We start from the raw sequence: 19,142 nt of genomic DNA, 5'->3' as shown, positions 1-19,142 counted from the left end.
TGGAAGAACCGTAGCTTTGACTAGATGGACCTTTGTCAATAAAGATCCTAGTATATTTTTAATTCATAAGGTATTAAATTGCACTTTAATTAAATTGTTGAAGTTTAAACATAATTTTTATACATCTGTATACACATAATACACTCTTCTACGTCTACTGCTTAGAATTTGGGTGAGGCAAATGTTTCTCAGAAGTAAAGCTAATATTGGCAAAAAGCTTTGAAATTTGAGAAGGAGATTTTTGGCAGCTCTTTTAGTAGCATTAATGTTTGTAAATATATTCTACATAAAATATATTACACTTTATTTTTAAGGGAGCTCTTGTGAGTGCCTTGGCTGATGACACCTTACATTTATGGAATTTACGTCAAAAGAGACCTGCCATACTACATTCACTTAAATTTTGCAGGGAAAGGTAAGAATTTCCTCAGTTATTTTATGTATATACTATTTTATACTTCTTGAAATTTTTTGAATATTATTCTTTAATTTTTTGTGATGGATTTTGTGTACAATCTAAAAAATAATTTAAAAACTTAAGCTGCTATACAGTAAAAAGCAAGTTTCCTTCCTTTTCATACCCATCTTCTTCTACAGAGGTACCCACAGAAATTTCTTTTGTGTCCCTCTAGAACTATATAAATACATCAGCAAAAATCTCTATATATAGCTTTTTATTTGCATAAAGGTAAGGCGTTACATATTCTGTGTGTAACTTGTGTTCATTTAATAAAGCTGATTGCTTTTTTTTCATGTTGCTATATTTAAATCTTCTTTAGTTATTCTTATAACTGCATAATACTTCATTGTATGGAATCGCCATAATTTATTCAGACTGTCATCATGAATTAGCTGGAAGTTTGATATATCTAAGACTGGGTTTAATATGAATGGACATTTCTATCATTTTCAGTTTGTTAATTATGCTCTGTGATGTTACATATTTCTGTGTCCACTTAGGCAAGTATATCTGTAATATAAATTTGTAGAAGTGAAATGACTTGGTTATAGAAATCTCACATGACTTGTGAATCTTGTGGGTGACTGAAAGGGCTTTTCACTCCAATTTTTTGTTAAACATTCTCCCATTTTTTTTTAAAGTTCTCTTAAAGCTGCATTTTTGTGCTTAAACTTTGATTCATGTGGAACTTACTTTGGCATGAACTGCATTAGGGTGCAGTCTCCCCTCCCCTTTGTTTATGAGTGTGTATTTTGGTGTGTACATGTATGTTTCCTATGCTGTGCTTAGCCGCTCAGTTGTGTCAGACTCTTTGTCACCCATGGACTGTAGCCCACCAGGCTCCTCTGTCCATGGGGATTCTCCAGGCAAGAAGACTGGAATGGGTAAGCCTTTCCCTTCTCCAGGGGACCCTCTCAACCCAGGGATTGAACCCAGGTTTCCCACATTGCAGGAGAATTCTTCACCATCTGAGCCACCAGGGAAGCCCAAGAATACAGGAGTGGGTAGCCTGTCCCTTCTCCAGGGGATCTTCCTGACCCAGGAATCGAACTGGGGTCTCCTGCATTGCAGGCGGACTCTTTACCATTTGAGCTACCAGGGAAGCCCATATGTGTGTGTGTATATATGTATATCTGTGTGTGTGTGTATATATGCATGTGTGTTAGGGTTAGGATATCTGAATTGAGCTAGCGTCTGAATGCAGTGGAGTTAGTGTCAGGCCATGTCTGTGAGAAGGTAGGCATTAGACTCCACAATCCATGTCCAAGAATCAGGCCGTGCCCCTTCCTTGATAAGTATCAATCCATTCAGGCTTTATAAACTGATCAGTCTGTTTGTGAATTTGGGCTCCTGCCCACAGTGGCCTTCCAAAGTGGACAAGCTAAAGAGGCTGCTGGGAATACAGCATAGACTTCTCTGGCCAACACCAGAGCATGTCTGCACTGTATGCCAGACCAGAGCTGGCAGGGGGTCAGTAGCACAATTAGCTACTGGGCTACATCTTGTCTGGGAAGATAAATTCGTAAATGGCTTGGAGTCGTGGTTCTACTGCTAGGACAGGGGCAAACGTGGTAGAGGCGTTTATGGAAGGAGGGAGCGATGAGATAAGGGAGAAAGAGCGAGGCAAAAGTCAAGGTTCAATTCTCTCCATCCAATGGGAGTAGAGCCAGCCTATCAGCTTGCTGGGCAGAGTTTCTTAGTCTGTTTGCCAGTGGGATCTCAGAAGAGGCTCTCTATCAGCCTCAGATGCCATTGGGCTGGTGAAGGGACTGGTACGCATCTCAGTACTCACCTTCTTCGTGTCGGTCTCAAAGCACCTGTTGACAATGGCAGTGTAGGTGTATCAGAGTTGTTGTCAACCTGGTGCATTTGTACCCTCCATAGGGCATTTGACACTGTCTGGAGACGTTTTTTGTACACCTGAATTGTGTTGGGTGAGCAGCGCTACTGTTACCTAGTGGATAAAACCGCGGTTACTGTCAAACATGTTAAAATGCACAAGACAGTCCCCCACAACAGAGAATTATCTGATCCAGAACATCAGTAGTGTCACAGTTCACAAACGCCTGCACTCTAGCACATAAAAGTGATATCATTTGATCACTGTGGGGTCCTCTACAGGTTCTGTTAATCCACTACCCACTGAAGGGATTCTTCCAGGACGTGGAATTCTAGTAGAAGAATACCTCTGATAGTTCATTTACCAGTTGGCATGCCCGTATTGCTCGCTGGGACACAGGAATGTGGCAGTATGTCATCCAAGCTCACAAACGTACACTGCAGGTTATCATGGTAATCTTCATGCAGGAAGGATCAGGCTTCAAGGAGTCCCAGAGTGGTCAGAGCCCTGTGATTGTCTGGTATGTAGGAAAGTCTTCTCTGTAGTACCCCTAAGGTTGGTCTCCAAAAAATTCTGATAAATGTGGATAAGGAACCGTAAGCTAGTAGATAAGGTCCTATAGGCACATATATTGACAAACGGGTGGCACCTTTGTGTGAAATTTGAAAAAGTATCCCTTTTTGGTGGTTACAACTTCAGAGTCCACCATTCCTCTCCTTCAGTTCAGTTCAGTTCAGTCGCTCAGTCGTGTCTGACTTTTGTGACCCCATGAATCGCAGCACGCCAGGACTCCCTGTCCATCACCAACTCCTGGAGTTTATTCAAACCCATGTCCATTGAGTCGGTGATGCCATCCAAACATCTCATCCTCTGTCATCCCCTTCTCCTCCTGCCCTCAATCTTTCCCAGCATCAGGGTCTTTTCCAATGAGTCAGCTCTTCGCATCTGGTGGCCCAAGTATTGGAGTTTCAGTTTCAAAATCAGTCCTTCCAGTGAACACCCAGGACTGATCTCCTTTAGGATGGACTGGTTGGATCTCCTTGCAGTCCAAGGGACTCTCAAGAGTCTTCTCCAACACCACAGTTCAAAAGCATCAATTCTTCAGTGCGTGCCATTGTGCAGGGTGCAGCTGATACAATTGTATAGTGAAGTGAAATCGCTCAGTCATGTCCGACTTTTTGCGACCCCGTGGACTGTAGCCCTCCGTCCGTGGGATTCGCCAGGCAAGAATACTGGAGTGGGTTGCCATTTCTTTCTCCAGGGAATCTCCCCAACCCAGAGATCGAACCCAGGTCTCCCAAATTGCAGGCAGACTTAAAAGTTACAAATCAAATCAACTGATGGAGTTACATGTTTTCAGTTCTGTAATACACTCTGCCCACCTCACCAGTAGAAACTGGTTGGTTCTGATCAAAGTTCAGCTTCCCCTCAGCCTTTATTGTGCTGTGCCTAGTCGCTCAGTCGTGTCTGACTCTGCGACCCCATGGACGGTAGCTGGCCAGGCTCCTCTGTCCGTGGGATTCTCCAGGCAAGAATACTGGAGTGGGTCACCATGTTCTTCTCCAGGGGATCTTCCCGACCCAGGGCCTTTATAAGGACAACAAAAAGCAAGATACTGTAGCATGGGTAACTTGGTGCTTGAATATTCTCTTTGGATGAAATCCTCTAGGATGGCCACAGACTTCTATAGCAGCTGTTGTACCTCAGTGCTGAGAAATGGGCCCAGTGCCTCATGGTAGAACTTTGTTGTGTTCTCTTGAGAATAAGGCTTCTCTGGTGGCTCAGAGGTTCAAGTGTCTGCCTCCAATTCGGGAGACCCAGGATCGATCCCTGGGTTGGAAAGATCCCCTGGAGAAGGAAATGGCAACCCACTCCAGTATTCTTGCCTGGAGAATCCCATGGACGGAGGAGCCTGGTAGGCTACAGTCCACGGGGTCACGAAGAGTCGGGCATGACTGAGCGACTTCACTTCTCCTCCTTCTTGAGAGTAAAGTTCAGATTTTCTCAAATGGTAAAAAGGGGCAAGGCAGCATTTGGGAGTCTACTATTCTGCAGCATCTGGTTCCAGGTGGGGAGGGGAAAGCATACTACTATGCCTACTACAGCTCTAGGAACCTGCCGGTGGTGGTAAGACTTATTCTGCCCCTCACCCTGAACTCTGTCATTTACGACTTTTGACTTTTCATCAGTTCAGTTCAGTCATTCAGTCATGTCCGACTCTTTGTGACCCCATGAATCACAGCATGCCAGGCCTCCCTGTCCATCACCAACTCCCGTAGTTTACTCACACTCATGCCTATCAAATCAGTGATGCCATCCAGCCATCTCATCCTGTGTCGTCCTCTTCTCCTCCTGCCTCCAATCTCTCCCAGCATCAGGGTCTTTTCCAATGAGTCAATTCTTCACATGAGGTGGCCAAAGTATTGGAGTTTCAGCTTCAGCATCAGTCCTTCCAATGAACACCCAGGACTCATCTCCTCTAGGATGGGCTGGTTTGATCTCCTTGCAGTCCAAGGGACTCTCAAGAGTCTTCTCCAACACCACAGTTCAAAAGCATCAGTTCTTCAGCACTCAGCTTTCTTTATAGTCCAACCCTCACATCCGTACATGACCCCTGCAAAGACCATAGCCTTGACTAGATGGACCTTTTTCGGCAAAGTAATGTCTCTGCTTTTTAATATGCTATTTAGGTTGGTCATAACTTTCCTCCCAAGGGGTAAGTGTCTTTTAATTTCATGGCTGCAATCACCATCTGCAGTGATTTTGGAGCCCAAAAAACAACATCTGACACTATTTCCCCTGTAATCTCTGCTCTGGTGGAAGCCTTCTATAGGAGCAACTGCCCCAGGCAGGAGGAGGGATGGAATCCTATGATTTCCTGCCCATCCTTCCATCTCCCTCATTTGCAGATATTGGTTCTTTTCTTTATATAACTGCGTCATGTTCCGTTTTTATATTCATATTAGTCAGGGTAGTCTGGTATTATAAAATACTCTAAAAATCTTAGAGTTAAAGGAACAACAGTTTATTTTTACTTAGGCTATATGTTCTGTGTGGATTTGCTGGGACACTCTCTATTATCATTATTATTTTTATTCCAGAATCTTGGCTGAGGAACAGCCAGTCTTTACAGCATTACCAGTCAGTATAGTGAAGGGAAGAAGAATATAGAGAAGCATACTTGGCTCTTAAAACTTCTGCCTGGACGTGATATATATATATCTCTTCCATTCTCATTTCTTGGGCCAGAGCAAGGCACATGGCCATCCCTAGTTTTACTCATCTAAACCAGAAGAAGAAGAGCTGGAATATTTATGAATACTTATAACTATCATGCTGCTGATTTTTATTATTGACATTGAAGTACAATAAGCAGTAACCTAATTAATTTTCCCCTCATTCCACGATGGATTTGGGCTAACTTGATAGCTAAGTTACTCTATTTCATCTTTATGCTATGTGTTTTATTCTGAAACTAGGAAAGGCAGCAAAAGTATGAAAATTTTATAAATCTATTTTATTACATTCTGAACAATTGTTAAATGCTTCAAATGTGTTGTTGTAATATAGTCTCATTTTAATAAATAATTTAAATTTCTACTAAAGTAAGAATATTTCATAGGAATTACAATGGTTTAATTGTAATTTTTCACAATGTGAATTTTTTCTGGTTTTAGCTTTTTGAAATTATGCTATAATGTTTGCCCGCTAAGTTGTGTCTGGGTCTTTTGCAACCCCATGGACTGTGCTACAATATACATAACATAAAACTTACTATCTTAACCATCTTTAGGTGCATAGTTCACTTGTGTTAAGCAATCACATAATGTGGATATTTTGGTAAGATTTCACTTTTATGATTAAGAAAAAAATGTAGAAATTGAAGTCTCAAATTTTGGTTTAACTTTATGAATTTAGACATCACATCTCTGCTTTATTTGTTGGTTTTGGTAGAAACTTTGAATTTGATGAGTAACATTCTATCTGGCAGTTGCCTTACCAGACTATGTTCAATTTAGCTTCTATGTGTTTTTTTTCCCTTAAAGAAAGTTTAATTGGGAGAAAGTTGTGCGTTTATAATTAACTACAACTATCTGCTAATCTTTTTTCATTACCTTGAACTATGATGACCAGGATTCTTTTTTTAAAAAGTTTTTATTGGAGTGTGATTGGTTTGCAGCGTTATCTTAGTTTCTACTGTACAACAGCCTCTCTGTCTACTTACATCCCTCCTTCTAAAATCTCCCTCCCATTTGTCCCCTACCCCGTGCCTCTAGGTCATCACAGGGCACCAAGTTCAGTGCCCTGTGCTCCAGAGCAGGTCCCCACTGTCTGTTTTACACATGATAGTGTATGTATGAGCGTGACCAATATTCTTAACTACATTACACTTTTTCATAATGGCTTTGAAGTAGCAATATATGAAACATTTCAAGATTAAAGAATAAATTTATATATATCTATGCTTTCTTGTGTTGGATCAGTTATTCTCTTAGTGAAATTTCAAAGGCTGGAATTTTTCTCCATAAATATATTAGACACCTCAATAGCCAAGTCTTTATATTGAAACTAAAATATTTGTCTTAAAGATACATGTTCTTTTATCCTAACACTCTGATTTACAGTTTACTCTCTGATTTAAAGCTTTTCCATTTGATGATAGATATATATTTTTAGAGAATAAAATAAGCATGCATTCTAAACTAATGGTTAGGAAAATATAATATTATATGGATTGATAATACATTAATAAAAATTTAATCTTAGCAGTTAACAGTGGAGCATCAGTGACCAAAGTCCTCTAAAGAAAAGAAAAAAGTAACCAATAATAAAGTAACCCATTCAGATACCAACATAGCAGTAAAGAGAGTCAATGCCTGTAATACTTTATGACTGCTGCCATAGCATTGGATTTTCTTAGTAGCATCAATAAAATAATGTAGTGACAACAACTTATTTGTCTCCTTATATTCTTATTATAGTATTACTTAAATACTGTTCCTTGCATATTTACGAGGCTTAAAATTTGCTTAGTTTGCACAAGAACAAGGCATAGCTATAAAAGAAAATTTGGCTGGATATCGGCCCTCAAAGTCTCTAGTAGAAGTCTTGCAAATACTTTAAATTAATTCCTTGCGCATATTTAATGAGAAAAATATCATAATATTGAAACTGATTCTATACCTGGAATTACAGTTTTTGTGGTAATTGCAAAATATAAGCAAAATATTTTCCTTTGAAAACAGCTTAATGAAAAGTATACATGCATTAGATTTGAGAGCAATTTCATGAGAGGAAATTCAGAACTAGAACAAAGGAATGGAATGAAAGCCAGATCTGTTAGGAAGGCAGGCAGAGAGACCTACCACTCTGGACCTAATTCTAGTCCACAGAGAGAATTGCTTGCTCATATGGAAATGATGAGTCACCTCGGGAATTCTCGGTGTAGAGAACCATACACTGAGACAAAATTTAAAAAGGAAACAGACATTCTCAGTGTTTAGAGAAAAAACAGTTGTGGACTGGTGACCTTGAGACTGTAAAAGTCAGGAAGTGTTGGATAACTTCCTAGAGTAAACTTATAACTAAGGAATTCTGACAAAGAAATTGAGTCCGCCAAAGAGACTGATCTACTTGCACCAGGGGTTTATAATGTACTCAGGTGACAGTGGTAAAGAATCCACTTGCCAATGCAGGAGACACAGAGACTCAGGTTCAATCCGTGGGTCAGGAAGATTCCCTGGAGCAGGAAGTAGCAACCCTCTGTAGTATTCTTGCCTGGGAAGTGCCATAGATAGAGATGCCTGGCGGGCTGCAGTCCATAGGGTTGCAAAAAAGTCAGACACGACTGAGCATGCTTGCACGCAGTTGCAAAATAGATATAGAAGGAGAGGATCCCTGTAACAAATACCTCAAAATGTAGAAATCACTTTGGAATCAAGCAGTAGGTAGAGGTTGGAAGTATTTGGGGAAACATGATAGAAAAGCCTAAACTGCTTTGACCGGCTGTTTGTAGGACTCTGGACTCAGAGACTGCTGCCAGAGAGAGCTCAGAAGGAAGAGAGGAACATGATTTCGGAAACTGAAGGAAGAAGTTCCTTGTTCTATAGCAGCAGAAAGCTTAACAGAAGTATCCCTTTGTACAATGTTTAAATGTTAACTTGTATATTTAGCTGAAGAGATTTCCAAGGAAAGGCTGATCTGGAAGTGTGATCTGACTTTTTCTTGCTGCTTTATAGTAAAATGCAAGAGGAGAGGAATAAATTGAGAGAAAGAATTTTTAAATGAACTAGGACTTGATTTGAGAAATTCTTAACCCTGATCTATTTGGCACAAGACTGCTTCTGAAAGTGTGGCATAGGGAAAAACCTGAGGATGCGGCTGAACAACTTTTCACTAAAAATCTTCTGTAGAACAAAAGGTCACAGTATTTAATTACATAAAGAGCTCTTTTAAGAGATTGAAAGTATGCCTTATAGACCTTCTCAACCAGTCTAGACAGCCTGTAGGAAGTTTGAATATCATTCTTGGGCCCTCTCAGCAGGAGCCTGATAGAGAAGGTATTGCCTCCAGAAGATTTGTGGGTATGACTTTTTTAATGTAGAAAACCCAGTGAAAGGTATTCAAGTCCACAGCTTTCTTGAGAAAATTGTATAAAAGAAATACTGCCAGCTTGGACTTAAAGAGAGTACAGAATGAAAGCAAGCTACAGCAAAAGTACTTGGCTGTAAACAAGTGCTACCTTTCATGAGAAAGGATGATTAAGAGGGCAGAACTGGGGTACATGGAGGCTTATTCCCAGGCCTTGAAGCCTAAGAAAAATCCAGCATTTGGCCAGTTGGACTTCAGAAATGTTATGGACTCATTTTCACCTTCCCCTTCCCCCCATTTTGGACGGAAATTCCTACAATTGTTATGCTATGCCTGTTAAATCATGAATGCTTGAGGTGTTGGGGGCAGATAGAAACAGGGGAATCTCTTTTCTCTTGAAGGCATGACCTTCCACACAGTTACTGTGTGGAAGATAGGTTCCAACAGGGAGAATCTTCAAATGATAAAAACAGGAGTGTTTGCTCCAGGCTAACTTGATATAATCCTTATTCCTCCCACTAATCCAAAACTTGCTAGGTTGTTTGATTATCCTTCAAGTGCTATTTGGTCCATAGGTCCATAGCAAAGCTTTTACATTTCTTTTCTTTTTTTGTAAAAAGAGTGAAATGGGATATTTCTTTTTCCTAAACCAGCATGCGTGGGAGTTTAAGCACACATCAATCTGTAGTAATCTGGCAGTGATTTTCAAGATAAAGACGGTTTTACTTTTCATTTTTCTGCCTTATTGTATTAGCAAGAATTTTCAGGACAGTGTTCAATGATATTGGTGACAGCAGGTGGCTTTTTCTTGTTAATAATTATAATAGTACTGCTTCTAGAGTTTTATTGTTAGCATAAGGTAGGATGTTGATTTAAGATAAGAGTTTTTCCCCTTAAGAATTGTTTGTTAATTATGAAAGTTAAAGAATCCACCTACATTGCAGGAGACATGGGTTTAGTCCATGAGTCAGGAAGATCCTCTGGAGAAGGGAATGGCAACCCACTCCAGTATTCTTGCCTGGAAAATCCCTTGGACAGAGGAGCCTGGTGGGCTACAGTCCATGGGGTCCCAAAGTTTTGGATACGACTGAGCAACTAACACTTTTATGGAAGTTGCATTTTAATTTAATACCTTTATAACATTTTTAGATGACTGTGATTTTTCACCTTCTCCCTTTGGATTTAATCTGTGACATTAATAGATTTCCTAACACTAAGTTTTGGAATTTTTTGGTGGAGAAGACAGGAGAAAACAGAACAATGGGAAGAAAAGTAGTGATCCAGAGGCATAAGTGAAAAAAAATTTTGTGGAGTTAAAATATCTGTGTCAGGAATTAGTCCTTTCAGCCTAACCAGTAGAATTAGAAATACCTTAATGAGCTGTATTGTAACACTGTCAGCTCAGAATGAACTCAAAAAATGTAATGCTTATCTGACACTAAGCCCCAACCAGTACTCAATCTTTAAGGCTTTGTTGGAGAGCTGTGAAGTTAAATGTGTCTTAGATATGTAAGAGTTACTGCTAAAATAGAAAATACATAGTATTAAAACCATTAGAGAAGGAAATGAAGAAAATAAATAAGGGTCAAGAAAAGAGATAAAATGTTAGGAAAAAAGATGTTTAAGAAAAAAAATTGGTTCAACTAAATCAGTAATCAGAATCATTTAGTAATCAACTAAGTCAACTACTGAAATTTGGGGGTTTTGAGACTGGATTTAAAAACAACAAAATATAGCCATTAAACTGTTTATAAAAGATAAACCTAAAACATAATTACACAAAATTTGAAAGTAAATGGAGGGGAAAAGGGAGAAAAAAGCACAGATCATGCAACAAAGGTTACAATGTTCATAGAAATATCACTAGCAAAAATGAAAACTTTATTCCAGGAATAAAAGAAAAGTTTTAACAAATGGAAAGCTTCACACTAAGGAATACTCAAGTTTTAAAATGCCACTCATCTCCATCTCTATAAATTCAGTACTATTTGAATCAGAATTTTAGCAGCGTTGCTCATTGAACTTAGGGTGATCTGCAGTACATTTGGAAAAAAGAAAGTCTCAGAGCAACCAAGACAGTTTTGAAAAAGAAATAATGAGATAATGGGATTTATTTATTAAATATCAAAAATCATAAAAGTAAAGATTACAATGGTTCAGTAATTACAAGGGGAAGACAGATGAATCAAAACACAGTAAATGGACTCCAGAAATTAGTATGTGAAGAGAAAGAAAGATACACACATGCTTGATACATGACAGAGGTGTCATTGCAAATGCTGCAGTAAACAAAAGATGCGGTGATGGCTTTTATCTAAGTGGGGAACGTGGTCCCTACTTCATGGCTAAAACGAATTGCATGCCCGTTAAAAACCTAAATGCAAAATGAACAAAGAAAATGTAAAACGTGAAAGAGAACGACAGGAAATATCTGTAAGACCTGAGCAAGATGTCCTTAAATAGCATAAATAAAAAACACAAGCTAAAAACGAAAGGATTAAAAGTTCTGTACAACACACTTAACATAAAGTTAAAAGTCAAACCTCATTCACCAGGTACTGATGGATAAGAACGGGAAATTCAGAACAATTTGTACAGTACTCTTTTCTAAAACAATGACTCCCTCCCCACTCCAGATTCATGTTGTCTTGTGTGTATTTTATGAACATGGAGCAAAAATATGGAACAATATGCTGTTCCAGGCTATTACTATGACTTACGGAGAGAGTACATTTTAGAGAAGATGAACATAATAAAAAACTATTAAATGATTTGAGATAAGTACATAAATGTACAAATAGAGTAGTATTTATGTGTATGTGTATGCAGATATATATATTTATATAATATTTATGCACTTTTGTGTGTGTGTGTGTGTGTGTGTGTGTGTGTGTGTATAGAGAGAGAAAGAAACTTCTTCAGTAATCAAGCCATAGGCTCGAAGATATTTAGAGTATGCCCTTTACTGTTTAAGTAATCTAATATAGAAATGGAAAAGTATGGTTAACAGTTGCACAGGAGTTGTTCATTCACTAAGGTGTGTCCAACTTTTGCTTCCCCAAGGACCACATGCCTTGCTTTCCTGTCCTTCACTATCTCCCAGAGTTTCCTAAAAGTCTTGTCCATCGAGTTGGTGATGCCATCCAACCATCTCATCCTCTGTCACCTCCTCCTCCTGCCCTCAATCTTTCCCAGCATCAGGGTCTTGTCCAATGAGCCGGTTCTTCTCATGAGTACCAGATAGCTTTTGTTTATCATACCATTTGTTATATAATAATACTTTGACACCTTCATTCCTAAAGGTGAGTAATGCTATTAAAAACAGAACTATAAGAAACCCAGAAACCCTCCATACAACAAGGAACAGTTTTTTACAGTTGTTGTTTGTTATTTCTGTAGTTGACATATACTGTTTTCTATTTGATAGTCACTGTTTTACTTACTGATGCTGAGTTTTTTGACATCCATTGATGGTGTTAAAATCTCATTTCACAGGAAGGGTTATTAATAGCATGATTTATTTGGACATATTTCCAAGTTCTTAAATGTTTTGTAAAAATTGAGATGTAATTGATAAAGAATATAGTAAATCAATACAAATGTAAACTGACCTTCAAAGATCTCTGAGGCTTATTTTTCAAAACTTTTATTACATTTTACTTCTGTGTTACAGATATGATGAAGATTTTTTTAAAGTAGCTGTGACAGTTTATCAGAAAAGATATGTGGGACTACAAATAGAAAAGAAGTCCTTTGGACAGAGTTATAAATTGCTTTCAGCTGACTCTGCTGTCTTGAGAATATTTGAACATTTCCATGTTCATTAATGCAAATTTAAATTTTCATCTAATAACAGGACAGTATAAGGGACAATTGATTTAAGAGAAATCAAATAGCATTTGCTTTTTTATTTTCTTTTGCATCAATTCACTTGATAAACAATGGTTAAGATTCTGACTCATGCAAATACTATAATAAATTCTGGAGAGACATGGAAGTTATAATTGTCTAAGGGAGATGGAATACCTAATTACAATGCAGTGGAAAATGTGATATAAATGTAGTGAAATTTTCTTATGAAATTATGAAGATTAAAATTAACCAGAAAAGAGGTGTATCACCATGTTTGGGGAATTTTAGATAAAGCATTACAAGGGAGCACATATGAACAGATTTGTAGGGTTATTAGGAATTTTCTACAATGACAGAGGGGAAAGGGAATTTCCATTATGTTCAGATGTTCTGATTTATAAAGCAACTTCACATGTTTCAGGAACTATATCTTGTTAGACATTGTTAGGTGTATAGTCCATAGAGGATAATTTTGGAAAGATGAACAGTCTGCTTCCTGAAAAGCCGTGTATGCAATTATAAGAAAGTTATTTTCAACCTTTTTCCAACTTTTAAATCATTAAATGAATGATGTTGTCTGAACAAGATATGTTATTAAGTAGGTATCTTTTGGTCACTTTATACTATCGTATAGATAAGTAGCTGATTAGGTACATCTCTTTGCTGTATTAGCCAGGGTTCAGCATAGGAACAGAAAGCACTGTAGATATTTTTAGCATAAAGGAATTTAAGGATATAACTGTTTATAATATGTTTGAAAGTGTGCTGAAACTGCTAAGTTTTAGAACTTACTATTACTGCCGTACAACTGCCTCTTGCCATGTAAAATCTCAGGAGCAGATCTTGGAATGCTGTGTTTGGTCTCCGCCACGCTTTTTTTTTTTTAATTTAAGTCTTTTTTGAATTTGTTACAGTATTGCTTATGTTGTTTATGTCCTGGTTTCTTGGCCATGGGGCATATGGGATCTTTGCTCCCCGATCAGGGATCGAACCTGCACCCTCCGCTTTGGAAGGCAAAGTGTCAACCAATGGACCAGCAGGGAAGTCCCCTGGTCTCTGCCACTCTTAACCCTCTTAGTGCCTCTTAGACCTCAGGTTTCCATGAACATTCTTGTCAGCAGAAACAGCAGCAGAAAAGTGGTCTTCGCCTTACTTCTACCCACAAATCTTAAGCACATTCAGTTAGTAGAAACATAATATCATCTAGAATTCCAGCTGTAGGACAGTCTGGCAAATATAAGTTTTAGCTTTCTAGCATTTCGAAGACAAGAAGGCCTATAGGAGGATATGAAGAGGATGCTGAGTAGCAGTTGACCAAATCCAGACTATAACCTCCTTTCTCGGACATTTATACCAGGAAGTGTCAGTAAATATTGCCTAAGAAGCATCATGGTAGAAGATAGGAAGCCATTAGAGTCTTTCAAGCAAGATAATGGTGTCTGTGACCTCTCTTCGCTTTGAAAAGATAACTCTTGGGGCAGCTTGGAATTGATTTAACAGTCAGTGGTAATGGTTTAAATTAGGCCCAGGCCACAAGGTTAGAGAAAGAGTAAGTCAAGAATATCTAATTGTTTTGTTAACTAACTTAATAAATTCTCACAACTTTTTATAGTTCATTTGTCCGTTTAATGAATATTTGCTGAGTATTAGGTGCATGACAGTGTAATATTTGCAAAGACTGTAAAAGTGATGACCTATTTCTTGTCTTGTTGGGCTGATGGAATGGTGGTCTAAGCATGTAGAGGAGCTTATTGGCTCATATTTCTTTCTGTGGATTAAATTGTAAAGTTATAATTATCTGTGTATTATGCCCTTCTTTATGGGTGGTTAATTTCAATATAGGAGGCTGTGTGTGTTCTCCTGTTAAAGAAAACTGGTAATAGTAAATCTTCCTTACAGTGCTTATTGACTACATAGTATTTGACAGATTGCTGCTAAGGATAGTGAATAGAATATTTGTATCACTCCCTAACAGTTAACATATTGCACATTTTTTTTGAAGTTCTTCAAGCAAATATAAAAATTGTTGTGTTCCCAGTAATGCTTTGTGTACATTAAATATATTTGTGTGTAAGTTCAGTATAGGGAGTGAGAATACAGCTCCATTTAGTGACACACTGCAGGAATTCAACTTTATTATCTGTGTATTTCTAATGTATTAGTTTCATTCACAAAATTTTTATTTTTTTGGCTCAACTTGTTCATTTTAAAGTTTCCTTTCAGCCTCAAGTTAATATTCCATTCTTATATAACCTTATTAGTGTTTACTGAGTTTTAATGTTTTCCATGTAGTCTCAACTGTATGTATTATTATAAATTGTTTTTGGTATAACCTTTTCCCTTAATAATGTCAGCACATAAACTTAACTTGGTCTTCTAGTATTAGTAAAAATTGAAGTCACTGTCATTTATTATGATCTTTATCACCTGAAAATAAAAAACCTTTATGATAAAAGTACATGAAAAGCAATAGTTATGAATTTGATTTTAATCACAGGTAATGTTTTAGCTTCATGATAAATACACCTATATTCCTAAAAAGTTTTCCTGAGGCCTTTTTAACATAACTCTAGAGCTTTAAGAATTGGTTTGCCCATGTTTTATGACTTCATTTTCAACTTAAAATTTTAGTTGAATAGATTATATTATGTAATAGACCAATTATCTATTCCTGCATATCAAAACATCCCAAAATTTAAGAGCCTAAAATAATGCTCATTTTGTTTGCATACCATTCTCTGCATTAGCCAGCCACTTGTGTTGGTGTTAGCAGGAGTCGTTTTCTCCTGCAGTCGATGTACCGCACTCATGTGGTTGCGCTACTGACGTGGGTGATCTAGACTTGCCTTATTCACATGTCTGATGGTTGATGCTTGCTATGGACTGGGCCATTGTCTCCAAAAGTTTCTTTTGGATTTAATCACATGGCATCTGGGTTCCAAAAGTGTAAGGAAGAGGGAAGCCCTAATGTGCAAGTGCTTTTCCATCTCTGCTTGTGGCACAACAGCTAATGTTCCACTGCTCACTACAAGTCATATTACCAATCCTAGCGTTAGTGTTAGGGAGACTCTGCAAGAGAGAGCATATGGTGGGTGGAGATGAGATCTTCTGGAGCTATCACTGTAGTATTTTCCATATGGGATATTTGGTTCATTGTTGAAACCTTATTTCCAGTATTTTTCACATCTTTGATCTGAACTCTTTTGAAATGATTGTTCAGTCCGCTTTGTTTCATGACTACTTTTACTGAAAAAAAATTAGATTTCCATCATGGATTGCTTTCTTTAGTCCAGTCACTCAGTCGTGTCCAGCTCTTTGCACCACGCTGATGCACCACGCCACGCTTCCCTATCCATCACCAACTCCTGGCAGTTGCTCAAACTCATGTCCATCGAATCGGTGATGCCATCCAGTCATCTCATCCTCTGTCATCCACTTCTCCTCGCCCTTCATTCTTTCCCAGCATCAGGGTCTTTTCCAGTGAGTCATTTCTTCACTTCAGGTGGCCAAAGTATTGGAGCTTCAGCATCAGTCCTTCCAGTGAATATTCAGGACTGATTTCCTTTAGAATGCACTCCTTTTGGATCTCCTTGCAGTCCATGGGACTCTCAAGAGTCTTCTCCAACATCACAGTTCAAAAGCGTCAATTCTTCAGTGCTCAACTTTCTTCATGGTCCAGTGCTCACATCCATACATGACTACTGGAAAAACCATAGCTTTGACTAGATGGACCTTTGTTGGCAAAGTAATGTCTCTGCTTTTTAATATGCTCTCTAGGTTAGTCATAGCTTTTCTTCCAAGGAGTGAGCGTCTTTTAATTTCATGGTTGCAGTCACCATCTGCAGTGATTTTAGAGCCCAAGAAAATAAGTCTGTCACTGTTTTCACCTTTTCCCCATCTATTTCCCATGAAGTGATGGGACCAGATGCCATGATCTTAGTTTTCTGAATGTTGAGCTTTAAGCCAGCTTTTTCACTCTCTTCTTCCATCAAGAGGCTCTTCAGTTCCTCTTCTCTTTCTTCCATAAGAGTGGTGTCATCTGCATATTTGAGGTTATTGATATTTCTCCTGGCAATGTTGATTCCAGCTTGTGCTTTATCCAGCCCAGCATTTTGCATGATGTACTCTGCATATTAAATAAGCAGGGTGACAACAAACAGTTTTGATGTACTCCTTTTCCTGTTTGGAACCAGTCTGTTGTTCCATGTCCATTTCTAACTGTTGCTTCTTGACCTGCATACAGATTTCTAGGAGGCAGGTAAGGTGGTCTGGTATTCCCATCTCTTGAAGAATTTTCCAGTTTGTTGTGACCTACACAGTCAAAGGCTTTGGCGTAATCAATAAAGCAGTAGTAGATGTTTTTCTGGAATTTTCTTGCTTTTTCGATGATCCAGTGGGTGTTGGCAGTTTGATCTCTTGTTCCTCTACCTTTTCTAAATCCAGCTTGAACATCTGGAAGTTCGTGGTTCACAGACTGTTGAAGCCTGGCTTGGAGAATTTTGAGGTTTATTTTGCTAGTGTGCGAGATGAGTACAATTGTGCGGTAGTTTGAGCATTCTTTGGCATTGCCTTTCTTTGGGATTGGAATGAAAACTGACCTTTCTCATTGCTTTCTTAGATTCATTAAATAACAAAAATCTCTCTCTAAATGTACATATCATACAAGTACATAATATGTGTGTATAGTTTTCAGTATGCCAATGCATGTTATTCTTAAGTAACCAATTAATATAATTTTTCACCAATTTAATTATTTGAAAAAAGCTTCCTTAGCTATATATCTTAATTTCTAGCAGAGAAAACTAAGATTCTTACTTTGTAACAAGGAAATAAGGTCATGTTTGTATAACAAATTTAAAGGATACTAGCCCCAAGCCAGGCTTCAGCAGTATGTGAACTGTTAACTTCAAGATGTTCAAGCTGGTTTTAGAAAAGGCAGAGGAACCAGAGATCAAATTGCCAACATCCGCTGGATCATTGAAAAAACAAGAGAGTTACAGAAAAACATCTATTTCTGTTATATTGACTATGCCAAAGCATTTGACTGTGTGAATCACAATAAACTGTGGAAAATTCTTCAAGAGATGGAAATACCAGACCACCTGACCTGCCTCTTGAGAAACCTATATGCAGGTCAGGAAGCAACAGTTAGAACTGGACATGGAACAACAGACTGGTTCCAAATAGGAAAAGGAGTACCTCAAGGCTGTATATTGTCACCCTGCTTATTTAACTTATATGCAGAGTATATCATGAGAAACGCTGGGCTGGAAGAAGCACAAGCTGGAATCAAGATTGCTGGGAGAAATATCAATAACCTCAGATATGCAAATGACACCACCCTTATGGCAGAAAGTGAAGAGGAACTAAAAAGCCTCTTGATGAAAGTGAAAGAAGAGAGTGAAAAAGTTGGCTTAAAGCTCAACATTCAGAAAACTAAGATCATGGCATCCGGTCCCATCACTTCATGGGAAATAGATGGGGAGACAGTGTCAGACTTTATTTTGGGGTCTCAAAAATCACTGCAGATGGTGACTGCAGCCATGAAATTAAAAGACGCTTACTCCTTGGAAGGAAAGTTATGACCAACCTAGACAGCGTATTAAAAAACAGAGACATTACTTTGCCAGCAAAGATCCGTCTAGTCAAATCTATGGTTTTTCCAGTAGTCATGTGTGAAGGTGAGAGTTGGACTGTGAAGAAAGTTGAGCACTGAAGAATTGATGCTTTTGAACTGTGGTGTTGGAGAAGACTCTTGAGAGTCCCTTGGACTGCAAGGAGATCAAACCAGTCCATCCTAAAGGAGATCAGTCCTGGGTGTCCACTGGAAGGACTGATGCTGAAGCTGAAACTCCAATACTTTGGCCACCTCATGGGAAGAGTTGACTCATTGGAAAAGACCCTGATGCTGGGAAAGATTGAGGGCAGGAGGAGAATGGGACGACAGAGGATGAGATGGCTGGATGACATCACCGACTCGATGGACATGAGTTTGAGTAAACTCCGGTAGTTGGTGATGGACAGAGAGGCCTAGCGTGCTGCGATTCATGGGGTTGGGCAAGGAGTTGGACACGACTGAGTGACTGAAGTGAACTGAGCTGAACTGAGCTCATTATAGTAAGTCAAGTCTAGTTTGTGTTAACCACCAACTTCATATTTTGATAACTGATTGATTAAATTGCCCCAAATTTTAGAATCTTGCATTTCTTCGTAAAGCATGTTGATAGACTTGCTTCATTTTAGTAGTGCATTTCAGGGAACCTTATTTTCTTTTGGCCTTTCCCTAAAGCACTGGCATGGTATTGTTTTGTTTGATTGCAACATGGAATTTTATTTTCTTATTATATTCCTAATCCAACATGTTCATGAAAATTTGCTAGTTAAGACATTATCAAGTTA

The 19,142-nt window shown here is 38.4% G+C and overlaps 1 protein-coding gene across 6 annotated transcripts in view; it reads left to right on the top strand.

Annotated features, from left to right (window-relative positions):
* Positions 1–19,142, top strand: part of STXBP5 (syntaxin binding protein 5) — a 156,081-nt gene that overhangs the window by 23,882 nt on the left and 113,057 nt on the right. For all 6 annotated transcript variants that reach the window (XM_065931187.1, XM_065931183.1, XM_065931186.1 and 3 more), the window contains exon 4: positions 315–415. In XM_065931187.1, the coding sequence (XP_065787259.1) occupies positions 315–415 (101 nt within the window). The remainder of the gene's footprint in view (positions 1–314; positions 416–19,142) is intronic.

The sequence above is a fragment of the Muntiacus reevesi genome, chromosome 3 (genome assembly GCF_963930625.1).
Source record: "Muntiacus reevesi chromosome 3, mMunRee1.1, whole genome shotgun sequence".
Lineage (NCBI taxonomy): Eukaryota > Metazoa > Chordata > Mammalia > Artiodactyla > Cervidae > Muntiacus > Muntiacus reevesi.
The sequence above is the reverse complement of the archived record's forward strand: the minus strand, read 5'-3'. Positions and strand labels throughout refer to the sequence as shown.